This window comes from Staurois parvus, unplaced genomic scaffold, assembly GCF_062004578.1.
Source record: "Staurois parvus isolate SC_StPar_1 unplaced genomic scaffold, SC_StPar_1.0 ptg002937l, whole genome shotgun sequence".
Classification (NCBI taxonomy): Eukaryota; Metazoa; Chordata; class Amphibia; order Anura; family Ranidae; genus Staurois; species Staurois parvus.
In genome coordinates this window covers 249,089-276,653 of record NW_028320733.1, presented here as the reverse complement: position 1 = coordinate 276,653, position 27,565 = coordinate 249,089, and the positions used below count along the sequence as shown (strand labels likewise).

General features: G+C 48.5%; 1 protein-coding gene across 1 annotated transcript; it reads right to left on the bottom strand.

Moving 5' to 3' along the window:
- Positions 1-27,565, bottom strand: LOC149428903 (leucine-rich repeat-containing protein 58-like). The gene is made up of 4 exons (XM_089666959.1): positions 26,524-27,565; positions 7,849-7,977; positions 7,349-7,626; positions 1-6,086 (listed from the first exon to the last, which is right to left on the bottom strand). The coding sequence occupies exons 1-4, from the start codon at positions 26,973-26,975 to the stop codon at positions 5,890-5,892; spliced, it is 1,056 nt and encodes a 351-aa protein (XP_089523085.1). The 5' UTR covers positions 26,976-27,565; the 3' UTR covers positions 1-5,889.

Genomic DNA, 27,565 nt, shown 5'->3' with positions numbered 1-27,565 from the left:
TTTTATAGAAATAAACAATCGATTTTATTGGGGCATTTTATCACATGGTACCAACCAAAAATCGCACACGTACCTGGCTTCCGCAATGCCCAGACCGCAAAATAAAACGGTAAAATAGGCAATAAAATGGTACAAATTACCATCACAGTGATTGATAACATTTAGTTAGCACTGTCAGAGAATGTTACCAAAAGTATATTAGATGTATCAAAATGGGGGATTCTGATCCTCTCCTGGCCAAAGAGGTGCCAATATGCTTTCAGGAAGCTTCATCCAGCACCCCGTTGGCCCCTCCGACCAGCCACGATCTATGCATTGCATGGAAACGCACAGAGACCCAGTAGTGATGACGTCACCACCCCCTCTTGCTGACATCATCACATAGAATGCAGTACCAGCAGCCACCATAAGGAGTGCCGTAGCACATCCAAACACTAGAGAGGAGAGGACTGTTGGCTGCTACAGATAAGTAAATCTTTTTTTTTTTAAACATAATTGCCTATTAAAACAAATCTATTGGGGGTGGAAAACAAATTTTTTTTTTTTATTTATACCCAGAGTTGCACTTTAAGAATGCATTAATCCCATAAATGGTTCTTTATGACCGATTCTCCTTAAAGTGACACTAAACTATGTTCTCCAAAAAGAAGCCACTACTTAATGGTCCGGTCATCTATTTATCATGAAATAAAAATTTCCTTTCTGTGTTTTTCTGCCTCTGTGTAATGTCCTCCATGAGCTCCCAAACCTCTCCTTTTCTCTCCTCACTTCCCTTTGTTTGGAAGGAGCAGCACACATTAGTTGCAGTCATGAACACTGCTCAATGCATACTACACATCCCATAATCCCTAGTCCATTTTAGGAGTGAGCAAGGCAGGGTGTCCCTACATACTATGGGTCCAAGGCAGGGTGTCCCTACATACTGTGGGTCCAAGGCAGGGTGTCCCTACATACTGTGGGTCCAAGGCAGGGTGTCCCTACATACTGTGGGTCCAAGGCAGGGTGTCCCTACATACTGTGGGTCCAAGGCAGGGTGTCCCTACATACTGTGGGTCCAAGGCAGGGTGTCCCTACATACTGTGGGTCCAAGGCAGGGTGTCCCTACATACTGTGGGTCCAAGGCAGGGTGTCCCTACATACTGTGGGTCCAAGGCAGGGTGTCCCTACATACTGTGGGTCCAAGGCAGGGTGTCCCTACATACTGTGAGTCCAAGGCAGGGTGTCCCTACATACTGTGGGTCCAAGGCAGGGTGTCCCTACATACTGTGGGTCCAAGGCAGGGTGTCCCTACATACTGTGGGTCCAAGGCAGGGTGTCCCTACATACTGTGGGTCCAAGGCAGGGTGTCCCTACATACTGTGAGTCCAAGGCAGGGTGTCACTACATACTGTGGGTCTAAGGCAGGGTGTCCCTACATACTGTGGGTCCAAGGTAGGGTGGTCATGCACCTAAATACAGTGGGACCAATGCAGGATGCCTACATTTCCACATACAGTGGGACCAAGACAGGGCAGACATGCTCCTTCACAAAGTGGGACCAAGGAAGGGTGGCCATGCGCCTACATACAGTGGGTCCAAGGAAAGGTAGCCAAGTTCCTACATACAATGGGTCCAATGCAGGATGCCTACGTTCCTACATACAGTGGGACCAAGGTAGGGAGGTCATGTGCCTCAGGATAGCCAGATTCCTATGTACAGTGGGACCAATACAAGGTGGCCATGTTCCTACACGAAAAAGGGACCAAGGCAGGGTGGCTACGTTCCTACACACAGTAGGACCAAGGAAGGGTGGCCAGTTGCCTAAAAACAGTGGGTCCAAGGCAAGGTAGCCAAGTTCCTACGTACAATGGGACAAAGACAGGGTGGCTATGTTCCTACATACAGTGGACCCAAGGCAGGGTGGCTACATACCTACACAATGCAGGTCCAATGCAGGTTCCTACATACAGTGGGACCAAGGTAGAGAGGTCATGTGCCTCAGGATAGCCAGGTTCCTACGTACAGTGGGACCAATACAAGGTGGCCATGTTCCTACACGAAAAGGGACCGAGGCACGGTGGCTACATTCCTACACAGTAGGACCAAGCAAGGGTGGCCATGTGCCTAAAGAAAAAGTGGGTCCAAGGCAAGGCAGCCAAGTTCCTACACACAGTGGGACAAAGACAGGGTGGCCATGTGCCTAAAGAAAAAGTGGGTCCAAGGCAAGGTAGCCAAGTTCCTACACACAGTGGGACAAAGACAGGGTGGCTATGTCCCTACATACAGTGGGACCAAGGCAGGGTGGCTACATCCCTACACATAGCAGGTCCAATGAAGGATGTCTATGTTCCTACATACAGTGGGACCAAGGTAGGGAGGTCATGTGCCTCAGGATAGCCAGATTCCTATGTACAGTGGGACCAATACAAGGTGGCCATGTTCCTACACGAAAAAGGGACCAAGGCAGGGTGGCTACGTTCCTACACACAGTAGGACCAAGGAAGGGTGGCCAGTTGCCTAAAAACAGTGGGTCCAAGGCAAGGTAGCCAAGTTCCTACGTACAATGGGACAAAGACAGGGTGGCTATGTTCCTACATACAGTGGACCCAAGGCAGGGTGGCTACATACCTACACAATGCAGGTCCAATGAAGGATGTCTATGTTCCTACATACAGTAGGACCAAGGTAGAGAGGTCATGTGCCTCAGGATAGCCAGGTTCCTACGTACAGTGGGACCAATACAAGGTGGCCATGTTCCTACACGAAAAGGGACCGAGGCAGGGTGGCTACATTCCTACACAGTAGGACCAAGCAAGGGTGGCCATGTGCCTAAAGAAAAAGTGGGTCCAAGGCAAGGCAGCCAAGTTCCTACACACAGTGGGACAAAGACAGGGTGGCCATGTGCCTAAAGAAAAAGTGGGTCCAAGGCAAGGTAGCCAAGTTCCTACACACAGTGGGACAAAGACAGGGTGGCTATGTCCCTGCATACAGTGGGACCAAGGCAGGGTGGCTACATCCCTACACATAGCAGGTCCAATGAAGGATGTCTATGTTCCTACATACAGTGGGACCAAGGTAGAGAGGTCATGTGCCTCAGGATAGCCAGATTCCTACGTACAGTGGGACCAATACAAGGTGGCCATGTTCCTACACGAAAAAGGGACAAGGGCAGGGTGCCTACGTTCCTACACACAGTGGGACCAAGGAAGGGTGGCCATGTGCCTAAAGAAAAAGTGAGTCCAAGGCAAGGTAGCCAAGTTCCTACATAAAGTGGGACAAAGATAAGGTGGCTATGTCCCTACATACAGTGGGCCCAAGGCAGGGTGGCTACATCCCTATGCACAGCAGGTCCAATGCAAGACGCCTACATTCCTACATACAGTGGGCCCAAGGTAGGGTGGCTACATCGCTACACACTGCAGCTCCAATGAAGGATGTTTACGTTCCTACATACAGTGGGACCAAGGTAGGGAGGCCATGTGCCTCAGGATAGCCAGATTCCTACGTACAGTGGGACCAATGCAAGGTGGCCATGTTCCTACACACAAAAAGGGACCAAGGAAGGGTGGTCATGTGCCTTAAAAAAAAAAAATAAAAAAAATGGGTCCAAGGCAAGGTAGCCAAGTTCCTACATACAGTGGAACAAAGACAGGGTGGCTACATCCCTACACACAGCAGGTCCAATGAAGGATGTCTACGTTCCTACATACAGTGGGACCAAGGCAGGGTGGCTACATCCCTACACACTGCAGGTCCAATGAAGGATGTCTAACGTTCCTACATACAGTGGGACCGAGGTAGGGAGGTCATGTGCCTCAGGATAACCAGGTTCCTATGTACAGTGGGACCAATACAAGGTGGCCATGTTCCTACACGAAAAGGGACCGAGGCAAGGTGGCTACACTCCTACACAGTAGGACCAAGGAAGGGTGGTCATGTGCCTAAAAAAAAGAAAAAAAAGTGTATCCAAGGCAAGGTAGTCAAGTTCCTACATAAAGTGGAGCAAAGACAGGGTGGCTACATCCCTACATACAGTGGGCCCAAGGCAGGGTGGCTACATCCCTATGCACAGCAGGTCCATTGCAAGATGCCTACATTCCTACATACAGTGGGCCCAAGGCAGGGTGGCTGCATCCCTACATACAGTGGGCCCAAAGCAGGGTGGCTACATCCCTATGCACAGCAGGTCCAATGAAGGATTTCTACGTTCCTACATACAGTGGGCCCAAGGCAGGGTGGCTACATCCCTACACACAGCAGGTCCAATGAAGGATATCTACGTTCCTACATACAGTGGGCCCAAGGCAGGGTGGCTACATCCCTACACACAGCAGGTCCAATGAAGGATATCTACGTTCCTACATACAGTGGGCCCAAGGCAGGGTGGCTACATCCCTACACACAGCAGGTCCAATGAAGGATATCTACGTTCCTACATACAGTGGGCCCAAGGCAGGGTGGCTACATCCCTACACACAGCAGGTCCAATCAAGCATGCCTACGTTCCTACATACAGTGGGACCAAGGTAGGGTGGCCATGTGCCTAAACACAGTGGTTCCAAGACAGGACAGCCAAGTTCCTACGTACAGTGGAACAAATACAGGGTGACTATGTTCCTACACACAAAAAGGGACCAAGACAGGGTGGCTACATCCCTATGCACAGCAGGTCCAATGAAGGATTTCTACGTTCCTACATACAGTGGGACCAAGGTAGGGTGGCTAGATTCCTACATACAGTGGGCCAAAGGCAGGGTGGCTGCATCCCTACATACAGTGGGCCCAAGGCAGGGTGTCTACATCCCTATGCACAGCAGGTCCAATGCAGGATGCCTACGTTCCTACCTACAGTGGGACCAAGGCAGGGTGGCCATGCGCCTAAATACAATGGGTCCAAGACAGGACAGCCAAGTTCCTACGTACAGTGGGACAAATACAGTGTGACTATGTTCCTACACACGAAAAGGGACCAAGACAGGGTGGCTACATCCCTACATACAGGGGGACTGTGAAGAACAAGCGTAGTAACTCACTAGCCAGAAGGCGGATTACAGCAACAAAAGTAAAGGAAGTTGGAGCTTTGGAGGGGTCCGAGAGAAACAGAAGGGACTTTTTAGAGTTCGAAACAATTTCTTTAACTGAATACTTTTTTTTTTCTAAAGGTTTAGTGTCACTGTAAGGCTGTCTATATACTAATAACAGTAGAACCCAAGGATCTCCCCAGCGTCCAAGGCACGATGGTGTGAAGTTGAGCTCCCCAACATGGGAGCAGCCATATTTCTGGCCCACTCTAATGGCGGTTTACACCGTTCCAACCTCATGGACGCCCAGTCCCCGGATGACAGGCGCACTGCATAGACATTAATATAAGGCCCATTTGTTAGGATTGATAAAGACGCAGTCCAATAACGAAATACTAGAGACTACACAAGTCACACAGAAAAGTACAAAACGGCGTGCGACGCCTGTGCAGTGAAATGTTATTGGCGCTTTTCTACATTCTAGACACAAAAAACACACTTCGGTGTTCCGTCCGCAAATGGAACTGTTCAAATGATGGTGCGTGCCCAGCGGCTCATCTGTCCAATCGTATACAGTCCTTCTACGCAGTCCATTACAGTAAACCGATAGATCGGCAATCTTTGGGCAAACAGCGGCAGACTGTTGGCCAATGTAGAGTCAAGATGGCCGATACGCCGCGTCGCGTCACATGATCGGTTAGATAACCTTCAGGTTGTAGAGAAGGTCCAGCAGGCGCGGGGCCTGAAAATGTGCCCTTTAAAGGGCAGCCAATGTGCTCCGCATTATTAGTCCACAACGCAGGCCCACACGGGGGGGGGGGGGGGTCGGCGAGGAGAGAGTCCACATTTCTGTCCATGGAAGACGGCAGCCATCGTTGTAAACGGCCGTTCAACCTAAAAGTACTTTCTGCATCCTGCGTGCCGCCACCATGGCCTCATCCTCTGAGTCCGATTCGCTTTGGGAGGAGACAGAGCTGCAGGGGGAGGAGCATTCCGGGGAGCAGAGATAATGCATGAGGGGGAGGCGGTACTTCCCGCAGAAATCCACAAACTTGATCTGACGCACGCATGAGTCAAAGTACACACCTGCCGAGGGGAGAAGAGGATTTATTAGCTGATTCAATGCAGATAGAACAGAACATCTAATCTGGTAATAAATGCATTAAACAAAAAAAAAAAAAAAAACAAAAAAAAAAAACTTAATTAGCTTTATTTAGCACAGACAAGCACAAGTAGCTGAAGCGAAAGAAGGAGAGTGAAAGAAAGAAAAAGAAAAAGGAGGAGAGCGAAAGAAAGAAAAAGAAAAGAGGAGGAGGAGGAGGAGAAAGAAAGAGCGAAAGAAAGAAAAAGAAAAAAGAAGGAGGAGGAGGAGAAAGAAAGAGCGAAAGAAAGAAAAAAGAAAAAAGGAGGAAGAGAAAGAAAGAGCCAAAGAAAGAAAAAGGAGGAGGAGGAGGAGAAAGAAAGAGCAAAAGAAAGAAAAAGAAAAAAAAGGAGGAGGAGAAAGAAAGAGCGAAAGAAAGAAAAAGAAAAAAAAGGAGGAGGAGAAAGAAAGAGCGAAAGAAAGAAAAAGAAAAAAAAGGAGGAGGAGAAAGAAAGAGCGAAAGAAAGAAAAAAGAAAAAAGGAGGAGGAGAAAGAAAGAGCGAAAGAAAGAAAAAAGAAAAAAGGAGGAGGAGAAAGAAAGAGCGAAAGAAAGAAAAAAGAAAAAAGGAGGAGGAGAAAGAAAGAGCGAAAGAAAGAAAAAAGAAAAAAGGAGGAGGAGAAAGAAAGAGCGAAAGAAAGAAAAAAGAAAAAAGGAGGAAGAGAAAGAAAGAGCGAAAGAAAGAAAAAGAAAAAAAGGAGGAGGAGAAAGACAGAGCGAAAGAAAGAAAAAGAAAAAGGAGGAGGAGAAAGAAAGAGCGAAAGAAAGAAAAAGAAAAAAGGAGGAGGAGAAAGAAAGAGCGAAAGAAAGAAAAAAGAAAAAAGGAGGAAGAGAAAGAAAGAGCGAAAGAAAGAAAAAGAAAAAAAGGAGGAGGAGAAAGACAGAGCGAAAGAAAGAAAAAGAAAAAGGCGGAGGAGGAGAGCGAAAGAAAGAAAAAGAAAAAAGGGAGGAGGAGAAAGAAAGAGAGCGAAAGAAAGAAAAAAGGAGGAGAGCAAGAGAAAGAAGAGAAAGGAGAGAAAGCGGAGAAAGAAAGAAAAAAAGAAAGAAAAGGAAAGGAAAAGAAAAGAAGCTGACAGTAGAGTAAAAAAAAAAAAAAGAAAGAAAGAAAGAAAAGGAATGAGAAAGAAGGAGGAGAGAGACGTGCCTTGAGGCTGGAACATGCACTGAAGTGTGGTGTGATTGAGCCTAGTCATTGGAGAAGCTCCTCACCTCCACACTTGGGGTTGGGACATTTGCTGGCCAGGTCCAGGTATCTCACGAGGTTCTCTGGAAGCTCCCACGGTGTGTACGGGAGACTCCGACTCTTGATAGTGCGTGCGGCCAGCTCCAGGAGCGTGGGCGGGGTGTACATCAGATCCCGCACAAACCTCACTACCAGCGGATTCCCGCGGAGGCTGAGCTCCTGCAGGTGGACCAGACTGAGGATTTCCCGCGGGAGGTATGTCAGGAGGTTGTTGTGAAGGCTGAGCGACCGCAGAGAATGGACCCTGGAAGAGTAAGGCAGGACAGGTCAATACATCACAATAAAAACCTGACAGGGGTTCTAATCCCTCCTCATTCAATTCATTGGGCTTTACATAGACTTTCATTTGAGGGGAATCTATAGAACAGACTTTACAGATCAGATCAATATACAGAATGGTGGGGAAATAAAGGACGCACTCAGAACCACTTGCAGCCCATTAACCATTGGATTGCACTGTACTCACTGTGCCAGCTGTGGCGGGACGCTATGGATGCGATTATCACACAGGACCAGGCAGCTCAGATAGGGCAGGTTGGCGAGCTCCGGTGGAATGTGGGAGATGAAATTTCCACCCAGATACAGGAACTCCAGACTGGAAGACAAAGAATCAGATCAGCATCTTCATCATTCAGAAAGATATTCTGAGGTTGTTACATTGTTACAATGCTTGACTCAACACTGGAGCACCTATCCTATCCAAAGAAACCAGACGTTAGAAGTACAATGTCCCGCCATCACAGCCCCCCGTTATACCCAGACGTTACAGGTACGACACGTCCCGCCATCACAGCCCCCCGTTATACCCAGACGTTACAGGTACGACACGTCACGCCATCACAGCCCCCCGTTATACCCAGACGTTACAATTACGACACGTCCCGCCATCACAGCCCCCCGTTATACCCAGATGTTACGGTACGATATGTCCCGCCACCACAGCCCCCCATTATACCCAGACGTTACAGGTACGACACGTCCCGCCACCACAGCCCCCCATTATACCCAGACGTTACAGGTACGACACGTCCCGCCATCACAGCCCCCCATTATACCCAGACGTTACAGGTACGACACGTCCCGCCATCACAGCCCCCCATTATACCCAGACGTTACAAGTACGACACGTCCCGCCATCACAGCCCCCCCGTTATACCCAGACGTTACAGGTACAATATGTCCCGCCATCACAGCCCCCCATTATACCCAGGCGTTACACCCAGACGTTACAGGTACAATATGTCCCGCCATCACAGCCCCCCATTATACCCAGACGTTACAGGTACGACACGTCCCGCCATCACAGCCCCCCGTTATACCCAGACGTTACAGGTACGACACGTCCCGCCATCACAGCCCCCCGTTATACCCAGACGTTACAGGTACGACACGTCCCGCCATCACAGCCCCCCGTTATACCCAGACGTTACAGGTACGACACGTCCCGCCATCACAGCCCCCCCGTTATACCCAGACGTCACAGGTACGACACGTCCCGCCACCACAGCCCCCCCGTTATACCCAGACGTCACAGGTACGACACGTCCCGCCACCACAGCCCCCCCGTTATACCCAGACGTCACAGGTACGACACGTCCCGCCACCACAGCCCCCCCGTTATACCCAGACGTCACAGGTACGACACGTCCCGCCACCACAGCCCCCCCGTTATACCCAGACGTTACAGGTACGACACGTCCCGCCACCACAGCCCCCCCGTTATACCCAGACGTTACAGGTACGACACGTCCCGCCACCACAGCCCCCCCGTTATACCCAGACGTTACAGGTACGACACGTCCCGCCATCACAGCCCCCCGTTATACCCAGACGTTACAGGTACGACACGTCCCGCCATCACAGCCCCCCGTTATACCCAGACGTTACAGGTACGACACGTCCCGCCATCACAGCCCCCCGTTATACCCAGACGTTACAGGTACGACACGTCCCGCCATCACAGCCCCCCGTTATACCCAGACGTTACAGGTACGACACGTCCCGCCATCACAGCCCCCCGTTATACCCAGATGTTACGGTACGATATGTCCCGCCACCACAGCCCCCCATTATACCCAGACGTTACAGGTACGACACGTCCCGCCACCACAGCCCCCCATTATACCCAGACGTTACAGGTACGACACGTCCCGCCACCACAGCCCCCCCGTTATACCCAGACGTCACAGGTACGACACGTCCCGCCACCACAGCCCCCCCGTTATACCCAGACGTCACAGGTACGACACGTCCCGCCACCACAGCCCCCCCGTTATACCCAGACGTCACAGGTACGACACGTCCCGCCACCACAGCCCCCCCGTTATACCCAGACGTCACAGGTACGACACGTCCCGCCACCACAGCCCCCCCGTTATACCCAGACGTCACAGGTACGACACGTCCCGCCACCACAGCCCCCCCGTTATACCCAGACGTCACAGGTACGACACGTCCCGCCACCACAGCCCCCCCGTTATACCCAGACGTTACAGGTACGACACGTCCCGCCACCACAGCCCCCCCGTTATACCCAGACGTTACAGGTACGACACGTCCCGCCACCACAGCCCCCCCGTTATACCCAGACGTTACAGGTACGACACGTCCCGCCACCACAGCCCCCCCGTTATACCCAGACGTTACAGGTACGACACGTCCCGCCACCACAGCCCCCAGTTATACCCAGACGTTACAGGTACGACACGTCCCGCCATCACAGCCCCCAGTTATACCCAGACGTTACAGGTACGACACGTCCCGCCATCACAGCCCCCAGTTATACCCAGACGTTACAGGTACGACACGTCCCGCCATCACAGCCCCCAGTTATACCCAGACGTTACAGGTACGACACGTCCCGCCATCACAGCCCCCCGTTATACCCAGGCGTTACAGGTACGACACGTCCCGCCATCACAGCCCCCCGTTATACCCAGACGTTACAGGTACGACACGTCCCGCCATCACAGCCCCCAGTTATACCCAGACGTTACAGGTACGACACGTCCCGCCATCACAGCCCCCCATTATACCCAGACGTTACAGGTACAATATGTCCCGCCATCACAGCCCCCCCCTCCCGATATACCCAGACGTTACAGGTATGACATGTCCCGCCATCACAGCCCCCAGTTATACCCAGACGTTACAGGTACAATATGTCCCGCCATCACAGCCCCCCCGTTATACCCAGACGTTACAGGTACGACATGTCCCGCCACCACAGCCCCCCTGTTATACCCAGAAGTTAGATACAATATGTCCCGCCATCATAGCCCCCCCGTTATACCCAGACGTTACAGGTACTCCTAAGGTGAGTTGCTACAAAATGGCTTTGCATAACTTATTGGGTGTCGGGGGATTTGCACACAGATGCTCAGACTGGGCAGAATAAATTGAGAATATATTACTTTGGGAGGCTCTCTTTAAAATGATAAGAGGGGTGAGTGAAAGTTATCACTGCAGTCAGATTATTGATTCACGGGGATATTTTAGAGGCTGGTGAAGAGAGATGTAACCGGATTCAATTATATATGAGCCATTATGAAGCATTCAATACCTCAAATCACAATCCAACCCTGATAGTTGACTATATGTTCACTACAGTACAGAACCAATCCAAGTGGGGGGATATGTAGGCATATATAATGTGTGTATTATAGATAGAACAGAACATATACATACAGTGGGGATGGAAAGTTTGGGCACCCCAGCTAAAAATTTGTATTAATGTGCATAAAGAAGCCAAGGAAAGATGGAAAAATCTCCAAAAGGCATCAAATTACAGATTAGACATTCTTATAATATGTCAACAAAAGTTAGATTTTATTTCCATCATTTACACTTTCAAAATAACAGAAAACAAAAAAATGGCGTCTGCAAAAGTTTGGGCCCCCTGCAGAATTTATAGCATGCACTGCCCCCTTTGCCAAGCTGAGACCTGCCAGTGTCATGGATTGTTCTCAATCATCGTCTGGGAAGACCAGGTGATGTCAATCTCAAAGGCTTTAAATGCCCAGACTCATCTGACCTTGCCCCAACAATCAGCACCATGGGTTCTTCTAAGCAGTTGTCTAGAAAACTGAAACTGAAAATAGCTGATGCTCACAAAGCTGGAGAAGGCTATAAGAAGATAGCAAAGCGTTTTCAGATGTCAATATCCTCTGTTCGGAATGTAATTAAGAAATGGCAGTCATCAGGAACAGTGGAAGTTAAAGCAAGATCTGGAAGACCAAGAAAAATATCAGACAGAACAGCTCGCAGGATTGTGAGAAAAACAATTCAAAACCCACGTTTGACTGCACGATCCCTCCAGAAAGATCTGGCAGACACTGGAGTTGTGGTCACTATTCCACTATAAAGAGATACTTGTACAAATATGGTCTTCATGGAAGAGTCATCAGAAGAAAACCTCTTCTATGTCCTCACCACAAAAATCATCGTTTGAACTTTGCAAATGAACATATAGACAAGCCTGATGCATTTTGGAAACAAGTTCTGTGGACCGATGAGGTTAAAATTGAACTTTTTGGCCGGAATGAGCAAAGGTACGTTTGGAGAAGAAGGGGCACAGAATTGAATGAAAAGAACCTCTGTCCAACTGTTAAGCATGGGGTTGGATCAATCATGCTTTGGGGTTGTGTTGCAGCCAGTGGCACAGGGAACATCTCACGAGTAGAAGGAAAAATGGATTCAATAAAATGTCAGCAAATTTTGGATGGTAACGATGCCATCTGTGAAAAAGCTGAAGTTAAAGAGAGGATGGCTTCTACAAATGGATAATGATCCTAAACACACCTCGAAATCCACGGGGGATTACATCAAGGGGCGTAAACTGAAGGTTTTGCCATGGCCTTCACAATCTCCTGACCTCAACATCATTGAAAATCTATGGATAGACCTTAAAAGAGCCGTGCGTGACAGACAGCCCAGAAATCTCAAAGAACTAGAAGACTTTTGTAAGGAAGAATGGGCAAAGATACCTCAAACAAGAATTGAAAGACTCTTGGCTGATTACAAAAAGCGTTTACAAGCTGTGATACTTGCCAAAGGGGGCAGTACAAGATATTAACTCTGCAGGGTGCCCAAACATTTGCAGACGCCATTTTTTTGTTTTCTGTTATTTTGAAAGTGTAAATGATGGAAATAAAATCTAACTTTTGTTGACATATTATAAGAATGTCTAATCTGTAATTTGATGCCTTTTGGAGATTTTTCCATCTTTCCTTGGCTTCTTTATGCACATTAATACAAATTTTTAGCTGGGGTGCCCAAAAACTTTCGATCCCCACTGTATATATATATATATATATATATATATATATATATATATATATATATACACATATATACACACATATACACACACACACACAGTGGGGCAAAAAAGTATTTAGTCCCCACCAATTGTACAAGTTCTCCCACTTACAAAGATGAGAGAGGCCTGTAATTGGCATCATAGGGAGACCTCAACTATGAGAGACAAAATGAGAAAACAAATCCAGACAATCACATTGGCTGATCTGGAAAGAATTTATTTGCAAATTATGGTGGAAAATAAGTATTTGGTGAATATGAAACGTTCATGTCAATACTTTGTTATATATCCTTTGTTGGCAATGACAGAGGTCAGACGTTTCCTGGAAGTCTTCACAAGGTTGGCACACACTGTTGCTGGTATGTTGGCCCATCCTCCATGCAGATCTCCTCTAGAGCAGTGATGTTTTGGGGCTGTCGCTGGGCAACTCGGACTTTCAACTCCCTCCAAAGGTTTTCTATGGGGTTGAGATCTGGAGACTGGCTAGGCCACTCCAGCACCTTGAAATGCTTCTTACGAAGCCACTCCTTCGTTGCTCGGGCGGTATGTTTGGGATCATTGTCATGTTGGAAGACCCAGCCATGTTTCACCTTCAATGCCCTTGCTGATGGAAGGAGGTTTGCACTCAAAATCTCACGATACATGGCCCCATTCATTCTGTCCTGTACATGGATCAGTCATCCTGGTCCCTTTGCGGAGAAACAGCCCCAAAGCATGATGTTGCCACCCCCATGCTTCACAGTAGGTATGGTGTTCTTTGGATGCAACTCAGCATTCTCTCTCCTCCAAACACAACGAGTTGTGTTTCTACCAAACAGTTCTATTTTGGTTTCATCTGACCATATGACATTCTCCCAATCCTCTTCTGGATCATCCAAATGCTCTCTAGCAAACCTCAGACGGGCCCGGACATGTACTGGCTTAAGCAGGGGGACACGTCTGGCACCGCAGGATCTGAGTCCCTGGCGGCGTAGTGTGTTACTGATGGTAGCCTTTGTTACGTTGGTCCCAGCTCTCTGCAGGTCATTCACTAGGTCCCCCCGTGTGGTCCTGGGATTTTTTCTCACCGTTCTTGTGATCATTTTGACCCCACGGGGTGAGATCTTGCGTGGAGCCCCAGATAGAGGGAGATTATCAGTGGTCTTGTATGTCTTCCATTTTCTAATTATTGCTCCCACAGTCGATTTGTTCACACCAAGCTGCTTGCCTATTGCAGATTCAGTCTTCCCAGCCTGGTGCAGGTCTACAATTTTGTTTCTGGTGTCCTTCGACAGCTCTTTAGTCTTCCCCATAGTGGAGTTTGGAGTGTGACTGTTTGAGGTTGTGGACAGGTGTCTTTTATACTGATAACAAGTTCAAACAGGTGCCATTGATACAGGTAATGAGTGCAGGACAGAGGAGCCTCTTAAAGAAGAAGGTCCAGGTCTGTGAGAGACAGAAATCTTGCTTGTTTGTAGGAGACCAAATACTTATTTTCCACCATAATTTGCAAATAAATTCTTTCCAGATCAGCCAATGAGATTGTCTGGATTTGTTTTCTCATTTTGTCTCTCATAGTTGAGGTCTCCCTATGATGCCAATTACAGGCCTCTCTCATCTTTGTAAGTGGGAGAACTTGTACCATTGGTGGGGACTAAATACTTTTCTGCCCCCCTGTATATATATAACAACATATGAGTAAATGTCCTGTATATACAGTCCTGGATGTGAAGTCGGCATTCATAGAGGGTCACAGGGACTGCATATGTTACACACCAAAAATAAACAAGGTCTCTGCACTATGTTAATGTATGCCCGAGGTCATTACTTGACCTTTGTTATGTTGGTTTGGCCTGTTTTTGGGTAAATATGTGGAGAGTGGGGGGGGGGTGGGTTTCAGAGTCCCTTATTGGCAAATAGATTGGGAGAGGTCTTACATATTCATGGTGTGCTTGCTTATGGTGAAGAGAGAAGGTTTCCTATGAACAAGACAAGGAGGATCTATTTCACTTTTGAATTACAATCTATGCATACGGCTGTTCTAGGTCTAGACACAGAAGATCCAACATGCTACCAAAAGTAACCAATCAGAGTGCTTGTCATTGTAATGAATGGGAAAAATGTGTATATTAAGGAAGCTCTTTTTTGGTAAATTGTCACATGAGAGCCACAGGAATGTCCTCTGAAGGGTTCTAATGATTGCATGAATATTCTAAGTATCCTGTCCCGCCACCACAGCCCCCCCCCCCCCCCCCCGTTATACCCAGACATTACAGGTACGATATGTCCCGCCACCACAGCCCCCCCCCCATTATACCCAGACGTTACAGGTACGATATGTCCCGCCATCACAGCCCCCCCCCCATTATACCCAGACGTTACAGGGTAAGATATGTCCCGCCACCACAGCCCCCCCGTTATACCCAGACCGTTACAGGTACGATACGTCCCGCCATCACAGCCCCCCCCCCGTTATACCCAGACGTTACAGGTACGATATGTCCCGCCACCACAGCCCCCCCCCCCGTTATACCAGACGTTACAGGTACGATGCGTCCCGCCACCACAGCCCCCCCGTTATACCCAGACGTTTACAGGTACGATACGTCCCGCCATCACAGCCCCCCGTTATACCCAGACGTTACAGGTACGATATGTCCCGCCACCACAGCCCCCCCCCCCCCCCGTTATATACCCAGACGTACAGGTACGATATGTCCCGCCATCACAGCCCCCCCGTTATACCCAGATGTTGTAGTACCGGCAGTACAGGGGCTGTATGTCTTGACGCTGGGAGTACAGGGGATTTATTTATAAATTCCAAGGAAAGATGGAAAAATCTCCAAAAGGCATCAAATTACAGATTAGACATTCTTATAATATGTCAACAAAAAGTTAGATTTTATTTCCATCATTTACACTTTCAAAATAACAGAAAACAAAAAAATGGCGTCTGCAAAAGTTTGGGCCCCCTGCAGAGTTAATATCTTGTACTGCCCCCTTTGGCAAGTATCACAGCTTGTAAACACTTTTTGTAGCCAGCCAAGAGTCTTTCAATTCTTGTTTGAGGTATCTTTGCCCATTCTTCCTTACAAAAGTCTTCCAGTTCTTTGAGATTTCTGGGCTGCCTGTCACGCACGGCTCTTTTAAGGTCTATCCATAGATTTTCAATTATGTTGAGGTCAGGAGATTGTGAAGGCCATGGCAAAACCTTCAGTTTACGCCTCTTGATGTAATCCCCCGTGGATTTCGAGGTGTGATTAGGATCATTATCCATTTGTAGAAGCCATCCTCTCTTTAACTTCAGCTTTTTCACAGATGGCATCAAGTTACCATCCAAAATTTGCTGAAATTTTATTGAATCCATTTTTCCTTCTACTCGTGAGATGTTCCCTGTGCCACTGGCTGCAACACAACCCCAAAGCATGATTGATCCAACCCCATGCTTCACAGTTGGACAGAGGTTCTTTTCATTCAATTCTGTGCCCCTTCTTCTCCAAACGTACCTTTGCTCATTCCGGCCAAAAAGTTCCATTTTAACCTCATCGGTCCACCGAACTTGTTTCCAAAATGCATCAGGCTTGTCTATATGTTCATTTGCAAAATTCAAACGATGATTTTTGTGGTGAGGACGTAGAAGGTTTTCTTCTGATGTCTCTTCCATGAAGACCATATTTGTACAAGTATCTCTTTATAGTGGAATAGTGACCACAACTCCAGTGTCTGCCAGATCTTTCTGGGGGGATCGTGCCGTCAAACGTGGGTTTTGAATTGTTTTTCTCACAATCCTGCGAGCTGTTCTGTCTGATATTTTTCTTGGTCTTCCAGATCTTGCTTTAACTTCCACTGTTCCTGATGACTGCCATTTCTTAATTACATTCCGAACAGAGGATATTGACATCTGAAAACGCTTTGCTATCTTCTTATAGCCTTTTCCAGCTTTGTGAGCGTCAACTATTTTCAGTTTCAGTTTTCTAGACAACTGCTTAGAAGAAGCCATGGTGCTGATTGTTGGGGCAAGGTCAGATGAGTCGGGGCATTTAAAACCTTTGAGATTGACATCACCTGGTCTTCCCAGACGATGATTGAGAACAATCCATGACACTGGCAGGTCTCAGCTTGGCAAAGGGGGCAGTGCATGCTATAAATTCTGCAGGGGGCCCAAACTTTTGCAGACGCCATTTTATTGTTTTCTGTTATTTTGAAAGTGTAAATGATGGAAATAAAATCTAACTTTTGTTGACATATTATAAGAATGTCTAATCTGTAATTTGATGCCTTTTGGAGATTTTTCCATCTTTCCTTGGCTTCTTTATGCACATTAATACAAATTTTTAGCTGGGGTGCCCAAACTTTCCATCCCCACTGTATATGGACGCTGGGAGTACAGGGGATTTATATTTATATATGGACGCTGGGAGTACAGGGGATTTATATTTATATATGGACGCTAGGAGTACAGGGGATTTATTGCTCCAAATTTTTATTCTACAAACTTTTCCTTGTCCCCCTTCTCTCTGCAGTCAGCAATGGAATTGCAGCTCGGAGGTTGTTTCACAGCCACAAAACCACAATTCAGCAGTTTTCTCATCCTGAATCAGCAAGATTAAGACAAACAGCGCAGTCTGTAGGCAGAGGAGGAGGCCAACATTCACACAAATCTCTGGGATCTTACTTCCAATGCTGCGCCAATCTCCAGGATCCTACTTCCAACGCCGCGCCAATCTCCGGGATCTTACTTCCAACGCTGCGCCAATCTCCGGGATCCTACTTCCAACACCGCGCCAATCTCTGGGATCCAACACCGCGCCAATCTCCGGGATCTTACTTCCAACACCACGCCAATCTCTGGGATCCAACACCGCGCCAATCTCCGGGATCTTACTTCTAACACTGCGCCAATCTCCGGAATCTTACTTCTAACACTGTGCCAATCTCCGGGATCTTACTTCCAACACCACGCCAATCTCTGGGATCCAACACCGCGCCAATCTCCGGGATCTTACTTCTAACACTGCGCCAATCTCCGGAATCTTACTTCTAACACCGCGCCAATCTCCGGGATCTTACTTCTAACACCGCACCAATCTCCGGGATCTTACTTCCAACGCTGCGCCAATCTCCGGGATCCTACTTCCAACGCTGCGCCAATTTCCGGGATCCTACTTCCAACGCTGCGCCAATCTCCGGGATCTTACTTGCAACACTGCGCCAATCTCTGGGATCCTACTTCCAACACCGCGCCAATCTCCGGGATCTTACTTCTAACACCGCGCCAATCTCCGGGATCTTACTTCTAACACCGCGCCAATCTCCGGGATCTTACTTCTAACACTGCGCCAATCTCCGGAATCTTACTTCTAACACTGTGCCAATCTCCGGGATCCTAATTCCAACTCTGCGCCAATCTCCGGGATCTTACTTCTAACACCGCGCCAATCTCTGGGATCCTACTTCCAACTCTGCGCCAATCTCCGGGATCTTACTTCTAACACCGCGCCAATCTCCGGGATCTTACTTCTAACACCGCGCCAATCTCCGGGATCTTACTTCTAACACTGCGCCAATCTCCGGGATCTTACTTCTAACACTGCGCCAATCTCCGGGATCTTACTTCTAACACCGCGCCAATCTCCGGGATCCTACTTCTAACACCGCGCCAATCTCCGGGATCCTACTTCTAACACCGCGCCAATCTCCGGGATCCTACTTCTAACACCGCGCCAATCTCCAGGATCCTACTTCTAACACTGCGCCAATCTCCGGGATCCCCCCCAGGCTGACAATGCTGCCGTCCAATGGTGCCCCCTGTGCTCCTTCCTTCAGAGTTACTGGCCAGATCACCAGGTGAAAACAGAGGGGGAAAAGCCTAAAAAAAACAAAAAATGAATGCAGCCGCCACGTCTGCGGATTGGTTAGCTGGGATACGCTACATATTTGGTTTGTGATTTACTACGGCTTTAAGCCGTCAGCACTGACTCCATGCTATGTACGAAGTGTCATCCACCCCATCAGTCATGTGCAGCCCTGTGTGGTGGAGAACTGAAGTCCTGCCGGGGGCCCCACAGCGCGGGGACATCGTGTCCCATGGTGTACAGATTCTATACATTCTATTTCCAGGAAGGAAAGCTTCTAGGAAGAGTCTGCAGGCCTCACATACGACTCCTGAACTTTGTACACACTTCACTTTGGACCCAATGAACCTGCCAGCAGTGTGGAGGGGAGGGGGTCAGGGAAGAGCTCTGTGGATTAACTCTTCATACACCGGGAGCCCCGGGGCCACATTCCTGAGCGGCACTACACAGGTGTCACAGGCATGGTGTCACCAGAGACAATCGTCGTATAGAAGATATACGGCTACAGATCCTACAGGCTGGACACCCCAGGCAATACACCATTGTATGGGGGGGGGGGGGGGATTTATATATGGGGCCCCTGTGTCCCTAATATTCAGGAAAAAAATGCTAAACTGGTCATAGCATAACCCACAATGCAACAGAGTGGACCCTTCACTGCTCTGTAATCCGAGTTACCATCTAGTGGATGGGGAATACACACACATACAGCCCAGTGACACCCACTGTACCTATGGAAGAGCAGCGGTGTCACCCTAAGACAGGACTACAGAATTCCTCCCCCGTTCTCAGGTAGTAGATGGGGAATACACATACATACAGCCCAGTGACACCCACTGTACCTATGGAGGAGCAGCGGTGTCACCTTAAGACAGAACTACAGAACTCCTCCCCCCGTTCTCAGGTAGTAGATGGGGAATACACATACATACAGCCCAGTGACACCCACTGTACCTATGGAAGAGCAGCGGTGTCACCCTAAGACAGGACTACAGAATTCCTCCCCCGTTCTCAGGTAGTAGATGGGGAATACACATACATACAGCCCAGTGACACCCACTGTACCTATGGAGGAGCAGTGGTGTCACCCTAAGACAGAACTACAGAACTCCTCCCCCCGTTCTCAGGTAGCAGATGGGGAATACACATACATACAGCCCAGTGACACCCACTGTACCGATGGAAGAGCAGCAGTGTCACCCTAGGACAGGACTACAGAACTCCTCCCCCCGTTCTCAGGTAGCAGATGGGGAATACACATACATACAGACCAGTGACACTCACTTTACCTATGGAAGAGCAGCAGTGTCACCCTAAGACAGGACTACAGAACTCCTCCCCCATCATCATGTAGTAGATGGGGAATACACATACATACAGCCCAGTGACACTCACTTTACCTATGGAAGAGGAGCAGTGTCACCCTAAGACAGGACTACAGAACTCCTCCCCCATCATCATGTAGTAGATGGGGAATACACATATATACAGCCAGTAACACTTCCTGTCCTATGGCATGTATATTCCCCATCTACTGCATGAGGACTGGGAGAGGAGTTCTGTAGTCCTGTTCTAAAGTGACAACGTTTCTCCTCATAGATACAGTACACTGAGTGCGTTGTCACCCTAAGGCTGCACTGTACTGTATCTATGGAGGGGAATCCTGCCCTGTCCTCGGTGTCGGCGAGAGGAATCCTGCCCCGTCCTCGGTGTCGGCGAGAGGAATCCTGCCTCAGCACCGGTGTCAGTGGCAGGAATAGTGCCCCGTCATTGGTGTCAGTGGGAGGAATAGTGCCCCGTCATTGGTGTCAGTGGGAGGAATAGTGCCCCGTCATTGGTGTCAGTGGGAGGAATAGTGCCCCGTCATTGGTGTCAGTGGGAGGAATAGTGCCCCGTCATTGGTGTCAGTGGGAGGAATAGTGCCCCGTCATTGGTGTCAGTGGGAGGAATAGTGTCCCGTCATTGGTGTCAGTGGGAGGAATAGTGTCCCGTCATTGGTGTCAGTGGGAGGAATAGTGTCCCGTCATTGGTGTCAGTGGGAGGAATAGTGTCCCGTCATTGGTGTCAGTGGGAGGAATAGTGTCCCGTCATTGGTGTCAGTGGGAGGAATAGTGTCCCATCCTTGGTGTCAGTGGGAGGAATAGTGTCCCATCCTTGGTGTCAGTGGGAGGAATAGTGTCCCATCCTTGGTGTCAGTGGGAGGAATAGTGTCCCATCCTTGGTGTCAGTGGGAGGAATAGTGTCCCATCCTTGGTGTCAGTGGGAGGAATAGTGTCCCATCCTTGGTGTCAGTGGGAGGAATAGTGTCCCATCCTTGGTGTCAGTGGGAGGAATAGTGTCCCATCCTTGGTGTCAGTGGGAGGAATAGTGTCCCATCCTTGGTGTCAGTGGGAGGAATAGTGTCCCATCCTTGGTGTCAGTGGGAGGAATAGTGTCCCATCCTTGGTGTCAGTGGGAGGAATAGTGTCCCATCATTGGTGTCAGTGGGAGGAATAGTGTCCCATCATTGGTGTCAGTGGGAGGAATAGTGTCCCATCATTGGTGTCAGTGGGAGGAATAGTGTCCCATCATTGGTGTCAGTGGGAGGAATAGTGTCCCATCATTGGTGTCAGTGGGAGGAATAGTGTCCCATCATTGGTGTCAGTGGGAGGAATAGTGTCCCATCATTGGTGTCAGTGGGAGGAATAGTGTCCCATCATTGGTGTCAGTGGGAGGAATAGTGTCCCATCATTGGTGTCAGTGGGAGGAATAGTGTCCCATCATTGGTGTCAGTGGGAGGAATAGTGTCCCATCATTGGTGTCAGTGGGAGGAATAGTGCTCCATCATTGGTGCTGGTAGGAGGAATAGTGTCCCATCATTGGTGTCAGTGGGAGGAATAGTGCCCCATCATTGGTGTCAGTGGCAGGAATAGTGCCCCAACATTGGTATCAGTGGGAGGAATAGTGCCCCATCATTGGCATCAGTGGCAGGAATAGTGCCCCATCATTGGCGTCAGTGGGAGGAATAGTGCCCCATCATTGGTGTCAGTGGGAGGAATAGTGCCCCATCATTGGTGTCAGTGGGAGGAATAGTGCCCCATCATTGGTGTCAGTGGGGGGAATAGTGCCCCATCATTGGTGTCAGTGGGAGGAATAGTGCCCCATCATTGGTGTCAGTGGGAGGAATAGTGCCCCATCATTGGTGTCAGTGGGAGGAATAGTGTCCCATCATTGGTGTCAGTGGGAGGAATAGTGCCCTATCATTGGTGTCAGTGAGAGAACTAGAGCGGTCTCCACTGTTTAAAGACAAATTGCTCCAGATTTTGTAATAACAAGTGCAGACATCAGCAGGCTGGCTCAGAATGAGTGGGAAAAATGTCGCTGGGTGTTTAGATCGTGTGCCAAATCCTGGTGTCTTCATACATGCGTCCCTAAACGCACAGGGACCGGCGTATCACCCGGCTACAGTGTAAGGCCGGGTTCACACAGACTTCAGCCTGCATAAGAGCAGTGTGAACAGCAAGCTTTGACAAAGCATTTACAGAGCTTTCAGCAAGCTTTGTTGAAGCTTTTAAAGTACCATTCAGCTCCAATTCGTAAATGTTGAACACAGATCCTAATGGGAGTGCTGATTGCCACATTAAGATGCTGCTAGCAGGCTTCAGTACTTCTTGAAGATTGCTGACAGTCTACTGAAGCCTGCTAGCAGCTTGCTTAAAATGGCAGTCAGCACTCCCATAAGGATCTGTGTTCAACATTTACAAACTGGAGCTGAATGGTGCTTCAACAAAACTTGCAGCTCTCATTGCTCTGATACAAGCTGAAGCCCGTGTGAAGCAGGCCCAATCCAACCTGTCAGAGATGGGCTGCATCTGTGCCTCCCAGGCGCAACAGAGCGCCCAGATCTGATGCAAAGGGACCAATTGTGCACAAGGCCAAAGGCTGGCCACTGATGATGTCATTTTGTGCAGCGCGGGAACAGGAGCAGAAGAGATCCGGGGATATCGGGGTGAGAGAGAAAAGAAAAGTGTTCTTCTACATACAAATGTACACGTTTCATTAGAAATGATTGGATTACATTGGTAGGGGGAGGGGAAGGGGAAACCATTGTACTCTATCCTTTTGTTTATCTATATACATGGTGATCTATATATAGGACGATCTGTATACTTTGTATTCTATATATAGGACGATCTGTATACTTTGTATTCTATATACGGGACGATCTGTATACTTTGTATTCTATATACAGGACGATCTGTATACTCTGTATTCTATATACGGGACGATCTGTATACTTTGTATTCTCTATACGGGACGGTCTGTATACTCTGTATTCTATATACGGGACGATCTGTATACTCTGTATTCTATATACGGGACGATCTGTATACTCTGTATTCTATATACGGGACGATCTGTATACTCTGTATTCTCTATATAGGACGATCTGTATACTCTGTATTCTATATACAGGACGATCTGTATACTTTGTATTCTCTATACAGGACGATCTGTATACTTTGTATTCTCTATACGGGACGATCTGTATACTTTGTATTCTCTATACAGGACGATCTGTATACTTTGTATTCTCTATACGGGACGATCTGTATGCTCTGTATTCTATATACGGGACGATCTGTATACTCTGTATTCTATATATAGGACGATCTGTATACTTTGTATTCTCTATACAGGACGATCTGTATACTCTGTATTCTCTATACGGGACGATCTGTATGCTCTGTATTCTATATACAGGACGATCTGTATACTCTGTATTCTATATACAGCACGATCTGTATACTCTGTATTCTCTATACAGGACGATCTGTATACTCTGTATTCTCTATACAGGACGATCTGTATACTCTGTATTCTCTATACAGGACGATCTGTATACTCTGTATTCTCTATACAGGACGATCTGTATACTCTGTATTCTCTATACAGGACGATCTGTATACTCTGTATTCTCTATACAGGACGATCTGTATACTCTGTATTCTCTATACAGGACGATCTGTATACTCTGTATTCTCTATACAGGATGATCTGTATACTCTGTATTCTATATACGGGACGATCTGTATACTTTGTATTCTATATACGGGACGATCTGTATACTCTGTATTCTATATACGGGACGATCTGTATACTCTGTATTCTATATACGGGACGATCTGTATACTCTGTATTCGGGACGATCTGTATACTTTGTATTCTATATACGGGACGATCTGTATACTTTGTATTCTATATACGGGACGATCTGTATACTTTGTATTCTATATACGGGACGATCTGTATACTTTGTATTCTATATACGGGACGATCTGTATACTTTGTATTCTATATACGGGACGATCTGTATACTTTGTATTCTATATACGGGACGATCTGTATACTTTGTATTCTATATACAGGACGATCTGTATACTTTGTATTCTATATACAGGACGATCTGTATACTCTGTATTCTATATACAGGACGATCTGTATACTTTGTATTCTATATACAGGACGATCTGTATACTCTGTATTCTATATATAGGACGATCTGTATACTTTGTATTCTATATACAGGGGGAACTGTATACTCTGTATTCTGTATACGGGACGATCTGTATACTTTGTATTCTATATACAGGACGATCTGTATACTTTGTATTCTATATACGGGACGATCTGTATACTTTGTATTCTGCATACGGGATGATCTGTATACTTTGTATTCTATATACAGGACGATCTGTATACTCTGTATTCGGGACGATCTGTATACTTTGTATTCTATATACGGGACGATCTGTATACTTTGTATTCTATATACGGGACGATCTGTATACTTTGTATTCTGCATACGGGATGATCTGTATACTTTGTATTCTATATACAGGACGATCTGTATACTTTGTATTCTATATACGGGACGATCTGTATACTTTGTATTCTATATATGGGACGATCTGTTTCTTCTATCTACATGTTTGTTTCATGGTATATTACTGGCAGCACTTTTTTTTTGGGGGGGGGGGGTAAAAGTCAGCTCTCAATACACATTGTCACACTACTGTAGGATTGTAGGGCAGGTTGGGAGCAGAAACAACGACGCACCGGTCTGTGACCCTGGCAGGTGGTACTTTGGACACCAATGTTTCCGTGTTGCCTTTGGCCAGAGTTGAGTTTCAAGCAGAAGGTGACATTTCTGGTATGTGAAGTCAAATCTGCAGCGAGGAGAAGGAGGGAGCTGATGCAACATCTTGGGGTCACGGGGACTCTAACCAATCTGGAAGATGGACAGATGGAGAGAACAAGTGTTCTCCAAATGCCAAAACTTTAATAGATGGATAGTCCCCCCTCAGCACCCTCCTTGCCCATTCAAATATGGCACCCAATACACGGCACCCAGCCAACCAACTCACCCTTCCTCACCACCTCAATACACGGCACCCAGCCAACCAACTCACCCTTCCTCACCACCTCAATACACGGCACCCAGCCAACCAACTCACCCTTCCTCACCACCTCAATACACGGCACCCAGCCAACCAACTCACCCTTCCTCACCACCTCAATGCACGGCACCCAGCCAACCAACTCACCCTTCCTCACCACCTCAATACACCGTACCCAGCCAACCAACTTATCCCTCCTTGGCCACCCAATACATGACACCCAGCCAACCAACTTATTCCTTCTTGCCCACCCAATGCATGGCACTCAGACAACCAACTCACTCTTCCTTGCCCACCCAATACATGACACCCAACCAACCAACTTATCCCTCCTTGCCCACCCAATACATGGCACCAAGCCAACCAATACATGGCACCCATAAAACCAACGCACCCTTCCTTGCCCACCCAATACGTGACACCCAGCCAACCAACTCACCCTTCCTTGCCCATCCAATACATGACACCCAGCCAACTCACCCTTCCTTGCCCACCCAATACGTTACACCCAACCAACCAACTCACCCTTCCTTGCCCATCCAATACATGACACCCAGCCAACCAACTCACCCTTCGTTGCCCACCCAATACCTGACACCCAACCAACCAACTCACCCTTCCTTGCCCACCCAATACATGACACCCAGCCAACCAACTCACCCTTCCTTGCCCACCCAATACCTGACACCCAGCAAACCAACTCACTCTTCCTTGCCCACCCAATACATGACAACCAGCCAACCAACCCACCCTTCCTTGCCCACCCAATACGTTACACCCAGCCAACTCACCCTTCCTTGCCCACCCAATACGTGACACCCAGCCAACCAACTCACCCTTCCTTGCCCACCCAATACGTGACACCCAGCCAACCAACTCACCCTTCCTTGCCCACCCAATACGTGACACCCAGCCAACCAACTCACCCTTCCTTGCCCACCCAATACGTGACACCCAGCCAACCAACTCACCCTTCCTTGCCCACCCAATACGTGACACCCAGCCAACCAACTCACCCTTCCTTGCCCACCCAATACGTGACACCCAGCCAACCAACTCACCCTTCCTTGCCCACCCAATACCTGACACCCAGCCAACCAACTCACCCTTCCTTGCCCACCCAATACCTGACACCCAGCCAATCAACTCACCCTTTCTTGCCCACCCAATACGTGACACCCAGCCAACCAACTCACCCTTCCTTGCCCACCCAATACCTGACACCCAGCCAATCAACTCACCCTTTCTTGCCCACCCAATACATGACAGCCAGCCAATCAACTCACCCTTCCTTGCCCACCCAATACATGACACCCAGCCAACCAACTCACCCCTCATTGCCCACCCAATACATGGCACCCAGTCAACCAACTCACCCCTCATTGCCCACCCAATACATGGCACCCAGTCAACCAACTTACCCCTTCTTACCTAACCAATACGTGAATCAACTTACTCCTCCTTGCCCAACCAATACGTGACCCCCCAGCCAACTAACATACCTCTTCTTACCAACCCAATACATGCCACCAGGCCAACCAACTTACCTGATCATGTTCTCGATCTCAACCGGGATGCTCTTGAGCCTGTTGCCCCCCATGGACAGGGTATTCAGGGTCTGTATCTGGAGGATCTGGCTGGGTATCTCCTCAAACTGGTTCCCACTGAGGTTCAGCATCTCCAGCTTCATGGTGCCCAACTCTTTGGGTAATGAGAACTCATCCAGCCGGTTGTTCTTGGCCAGAAGGGTCTTCAGCCTGGTGAGCCCCAGAATCTCCTCCCCGATGTAAGCCATGCTATTGTTGCTGATGTCCAGGAGGGAGAGCTGGGAGAAAGATGCCACGGCAAGGGGGAGGACCACCAGGCGGTTGTGGGGCAGCAGCAGGTGTTGGACCTCCTTCTTCCGATCGTCTGTCATCTGCTCCAGGTTCAGGTTGTCCAGGCCGAGGCGGGAGAGGTTGAGGACGTGCTCCCCCTCTGCTGGCTCCGGGCCCTCCATGGTGGGGTAGATGCCCTCCACTGAGGCAATCCGAGAGCTCCTGGAGGACAACCTGACCAAGAAGAGACTGATGGGAGCCTAAAATCAGGGCAAACGGAGCTGAGTCTGGGGGCCTCTCAATGTAGAGACAAGCAGAGTCCAAGGGCCCCTCACTATAACCAGAGTCCAAGGGCCCCTCACTATAACCAGAGTCCAAGGGCCCCTCACTATAACCAGAGCAGAGTCCAAGGGCCCCTCACTATAACCAGAGCAGAATCCAAGGGCCCCTCACTATGAGCAGAGCAGAGTCCAAGGGCCCCTCACTATGAGCAGAGCAGAGTCCAAGGGCCCCTCACTATGAGCAGAGCAGAGTCCAAGGGCCCCTCACTATGAGCAGAGCAGAGTCCAAGGGCCCCTCACTATGAGCAGAGCAGAGTCCAAGGGCCCCTCACGATGAGCAGAGCAGAGTCCAAGGGCCCCTCACTATGAGCAGAGTAGAGTCCAAGGGCCCCTCAGTATTACATTACCCTCCAACTCCTGGCCGGTCTCTGTACGGTGCGTTCAGTAATCTTCTGGCTTATGCAAGTCCCCGGAGAGTTGACACAAAACTC

Bases quoted from the DNA above. Each gene is read 5' to 3' on its own strand.
- LOC149428903 (XM_089666959.1), bottom strand. From the start codon at position 26,975: ATGGAGGGCCCGGAGCCAGCAGAGGGGGAGCACGTCCTCAACCTCTCC. The intron at 7,978-26,523 runs GTAAGTTGGTTG...TTTGTCTTCCAG, and splicing joins GAGATCGAGAACATGATCAG to TCTGGAGTTCCTGTATCTGG. The intron at 7,627-7,848 runs GTGAGTACAGTG...TTACTCTTCCAG, and splicing joins GTCCCGCCACAGCTGGCACA to GGTCCATTCTCTGCGGTCGC.